General features: G+C 41.7%; 1 protein-coding gene across 1 annotated transcript in view; it reads right to left on the reverse strand.

Moving 5' to 3' along the window:
• LOC310801603 (receptor-type tyrosine-protein phosphatase eta) overlaps positions 1-1,435 on the reverse strand; it is a 22,499-nt gene extending 21,064 nt beyond the window's left edge. The window contains exons 1-3 of the mRNA XM_083665669.1: positions 1,168-1,435; positions 623-883; positions 140-400 (exon numbers count right to left, since the gene is read on the reverse strand). Coding sequence (XP_083521795.1) covers positions 140-400; positions 623-883; positions 1,168-1,207 — 562 coding nt within the window. The 5' untranslated portion in view covers positions 1,208-1,435. The remainder of the gene's footprint in view (positions 1-139; positions 401-622; positions 884-1,167) is intronic.
• Between the last annotated feature and the right edge of the window lie 3,488 nt (positions 1,436-4,923).

A 4,923-nucleotide genomic window follows, 5' to 3' on the forward strand; every position in this document is an offset into this window, starting at 1 on the left:
GAGAGAAAACAATATATATATATATATATATTTTATACAAAATGTATCTAGCTAACAGACGACAGGAGAATACAGATGAGACACAAAACAGCCAAATATTTCAGGATTTATATTTGAAACAAAGGATATTTGACGTTACTTGTATAGAGGTTAGTCTCAATCTTTTCCCCTGTAGCAACATTATCTCCAGCCACTACGGTGACTTTGAATGTGTACTGCACTCCAGGAGACAGTCCAGCAATGATAATGGACGTTTCTGATGTAGTCTGATTCTTAGGGACACCTTCACCAGTCCACTCTACTCTATAGAAGGAGCTGTTTCCCTCTGGTTCAGTCCAGCTCAGAGACACAGACGATGTTGTGAGTTCAGTGACAGTGAGGTTCCTGATGACAGCAGGTTCTGTGCGTGCAAGAGAGGGGTTTGAGGGGGAAAATACACAAGAATGAAAATTGACTTGTGTGATTTACTCCACACTGTCAGAGGGGATGCAGATAACCATGAGTGTATCAATGCTAGAACTATCTGGAGAAAATACCAACTGAGAACATTTTCATATACATGACTAATAAAGCAGTTGGGTGTTCAAAACACAAAAGCCATGCACTGTAAACCTCTTCTTACTTGTAAAGAGTGATTTCTCATGACTTTCTCCTTCAGTCTTGTTATCTCCTGCTACTGCAATAACTCTGAATGTGTACTGCCCCCCAGGAGTCAGCTCAGTGACTTTAAAAGAGGTTTCTGATGTAGTCTGATTCTTAGGGACACCTTCACCAGTCCACTCTACTCTATAGAAGGAGCTGTTTCCCTCTGGTTCAGTCCAGCTCAGAGACACAGACGATGTTGTGATTTCAGTGACAGTGAGGTTCCTGATGACAGCAGGTTCTGTGCGTGCAAGAGAGGGGTTTGAGGGGGAAAATACACAACATTATATCTACAATAATATCTGTACTTAAAGTTGACTAGTGTGATTTCGTCCATACTGTCAAAGAGGATCCGTAAGCCACAACAGACGAGTAAGTGTATTAATACTAAAACTCTATACTACAGAGATTACCTTGTAAGACGGCTCTGCACAAACTTTCAGATATAGTACAGTACAATACATGACTCATGACACAGTTGGGTGTTCAAAAATCAAAAGCCATGCACTGTAAACCTCTTCTTACTTGTATAGAGAGAGGTCTCATTATTGTGTCCTTCAGTCATGTCATCTCCAGCTACTGCAATAACTCTGAATGTGTACTGCCCCCCAGGAGTCAGCTCAGTGACATTAAAAGAGGTTTCTGATGTAGTCTGATTCTTAGGGACACCTTCACCAGTCCACTCTACTCTATAGAAGGAGCTGTTTCCCTCTGGTTCAGTCCAGCTCAGAGACACAGATGATGTTGTGATTTCAGTGACAGTGAGGTTCCTGATGACAGCAGGTTCTGTGCGTGCAAGAGAGGGGGTTTGAGGGGGAAAATACACAACATTATATCTTCAATAATATCTATACTTAAAGTTGACTAGTGTGATTTCGTCCATACTGTCAAAGGGTGATGGGGAAGCCCAAAGATCCATGATTGTGTGTCACTAGAGGTACTGGTATTAATAGGATCAATAAAGAACAATTAAAATGGCATACATTTTCCTTGATGTTTAAAGGAATAGTTCACCCAAATTACAAATTGACATACATGTTTCCTTACCTTGTCAGCGTTCTATGGACAAGAAGTTCAATCCACCCTTTGGGTTTGTTTATGTGCTGTAGCCACCGCCCAATTCCACTAATATTAGCATTTTCTAACTAGAAAACAATGTAAAGTATGTCCATGTAGGAGCATTGTAAATGTGCAGGTTTGAAATGCCATGCCTGAATCATCTCAAAGTCACTTCAATCAAGTAAGTGAGTCTTCTCAAAGAATTTGGGATGATACGAGCTCAACATTTCAAACATGCTGATTTAGGTTGGTTGACTTCCACTGGTTATTTGTTATGAAATTACATTATCAGCCACATTTGGCAGTGGTTACATAGACAAACCCAAAGGGCATATTGAACGATTGAACGATGTCCTTTTCCATAATCTGCTGACATGGCAAGGACACAAATATGTCATTTTACAATTTGGATGAAGTATCCCTTTAAACTCTTAACCAAACTTCATCTTACTTGCATATTGTGAAATCTCATAATTTTCTCCTTCAGTCTTGTTATCTCCAGCTACTGCAATAACTCTGAATGTGTACTGCCCCCCAGGAGTCAGCTCAGTGACATTAAAAGAGGTTTCTGATGTAGTCTGATTCTTAGGGACACCTTTATCAGTCCACTCTACTCTATAGAAGGAGCTGTTTCCCTCTGGTTCAGTCCAGCTCAGAGACACAGACGATGTTGTGAGTTCAGTGACAGTGAGGTTCCTGATGACAGCAGGTTCTGTGCGTGCAAGAGAGGGGTTTGAGGGGGAAAATACACAACATTATATCTTCAATAATATCTGTACTTAAAGTTGACTAGTGTGATTTCGTCCATACTGTCAAAGAGGATCCGTAAGCCACAACAGACGAGTAAGTGTATTAATATTAAAACTCTATACTACAGAGATTACCTTGTAAGACGGCTCTGCACAAACTTTCAGATACAGTACAGTACAATACATGACTAATGACACAGTTGGGTGTTCAAAAACCAAAAGCCATGTACTGTAAACCTCTTCTTACTTGTATAGAGAGAGATCTCATCATTTTCTCCTTCGGTCATGTGATCTCCAGCTACTGCAATAACTCTGAATGTGTACTGCCCCCCAGGAGTCAGCTCAGTGACATTAAAAGAGGTTTCTGATGTAGTCTGATTCTTAGGGACACCTTCACCAGTCCACTCTACTCTATAGAAGGAGCTGTTTCCCTCTGGTTCAGTCCAGCTCAGAGACACAGACGATGTTGTGAGTTCAGTGATCGTAAGATTTTCGACTACTTGAGGTTCTATGAGTGCAAGAGAGGGGCAGTTTGGAGGGAAGATGTCAAGATTACTAATCCATGCATGATGCATTCATTCAGTATGACCACAAAATATTCTCTGGAACACAAGAAATTATTAATTCAAATGTATTTCAACAAAACAAAAGTCTTACTTGTAAAGAGTGATTTCTCACGACTTTCTCCTTCAGTCTTGTCATCTCCAGCTACTGCAAAGACTCTGAATATGTACTGCCCCCCAGGAGTCAGCTCAGTGACATTAAAAGAGGTTTCTGATGTAGTCTGACTCTCAGTGACACCTTCACCAGTCCACTCTACTCTATAGAAGGAGCTGTTTCCCTCTGGTTCAGTCCAGCTCAGAGACACAGACGATGTTGTGAATTCAATGACAGTGAGGTTCCTGATGACAGCAGGTTCTGTGTGTGCAAGAGAGGGGCAGTTTGGGACACAATAAACAATGTTTAGTAACGGTAAATTAAGTCCAATGGAATTGCTGTGGTCAGTTAATGGTTCTTAACACAATCAAGCAGGAAGTGAATCACTGAGGGGTCATGTGAAGTAAAAGAGAAGTGACTTGTAGCAATGTTCCAATTTCCCCCTGTTCTTTGCTCTAAACAACAACATTATACTTAAGCTAAATTGTGTCTCTGGCACTGAAATATCCCCAAGATCCAAATCGTTACAGTAGGATAAAGGTGCTGTCTTAAATGCGAGCCACACAGGTGATATATTAGAACAATGAAACAGTGTCGGTAAAACGTCACGTAAACACAGTTACTTACTTGTGTAGCGAGATACACCGGTGCTTTGTCCCTCAGCTACGTTTCTGTCTCCAGCTACTGCAATAACTCTGAATGTGTACTGCCCCCCAGGAGTCAGCTCAGTGACTTTAAAAGAGGTTTCTGATGTGGTCTGATTCTTAGGGACACCTTCACCAGTCCACTCTACTCTATAGAAGGAGCTGTTTCCCTCTGGTTCAGTCCAGCTCAGAGACACAGACGATGTTGTGATTTCAGTGACAGTGAGGTTCCTGATGACTTCAGGATCTGTGCGTGCAAGAGAGGTGGGTGGGGGAGAGAGAACAGGTGTATCCAGGTAATGTCAGATTGTCTTCTCATCTCAGTGCATTTAGTACAACGCTGCCACCTTTCATTAACTCGTTCAGTGCCGAGGGTGAATAAAGTCGCCCGAATTGTCAACATTCCAAGGGTGCCAAGGGTGACTTTATTCACCAGAAATGCATAAATGATGACGCTTCATTTTGTAGCCAATCAAAGTGTTGTTGCTAGGCAGATACCACATAGAACACTCGGCACTCTGGGTGGTGAGTGTTCCGGAACTCTTTGGCAGTTGGTGAGTCAAGCCTTCCGAATGCAGTCAGATTTCAAACTAATATGAAACTAGAAACGGCCAGTAGCACACAGTGAAATTCGTTCTGAAATTATTTCTGGAGTGAATTCAGAGGAAAACAAATAGAAGAAAAGAGATCGGAAGACGGGCTCATTACAATGAGCCCGTCCTCTGATTTCTACCTCCACCAGCCTCCCCTGCAACACTGTCCTACAAAAGGCAATCAGCAGTCTTAGATTTCAAGAATGGATTATAGAAAAAAAAGAGAGAATTAAAAAATCTCAAAAAAAAAAAAAAGATATTTAATATACGACAGAAATATCACCTCTGAGTTATATAATTGTCCAGCTACAAGAATCGTTGGCAACCCTGACCTCTCTGACCTGTCGTTCTTTCTCTGTTTTCCATTCCTTCCGTTACTACTCGTTGCCTTTGTGGGGCAGAATCGCTCCGGTAGAACTGAGGCCTCATGAAAGGCGTCTACAGTAAGTTTCCTTGGTCACCGGTTAGGCCTGGAGAATGCATGACTTCAAGAGGAAAATACTGTCGGTACTCACTTGTTGTGTACTCAACGGTGCAGTTGAACTCTGAACACGTGATATTGACTTGATGGGTCATTCC

Source organism: Argentina silus, assembly GCF_951799395.1.
Source record: "Argentina silus genome assembly, chromosome: 3".
NCBI classification, from domain to species: Eukaryota; Metazoa; Chordata; class Actinopteri; order Argentiniformes; family Argentinidae; genus Argentina; species Argentina silus.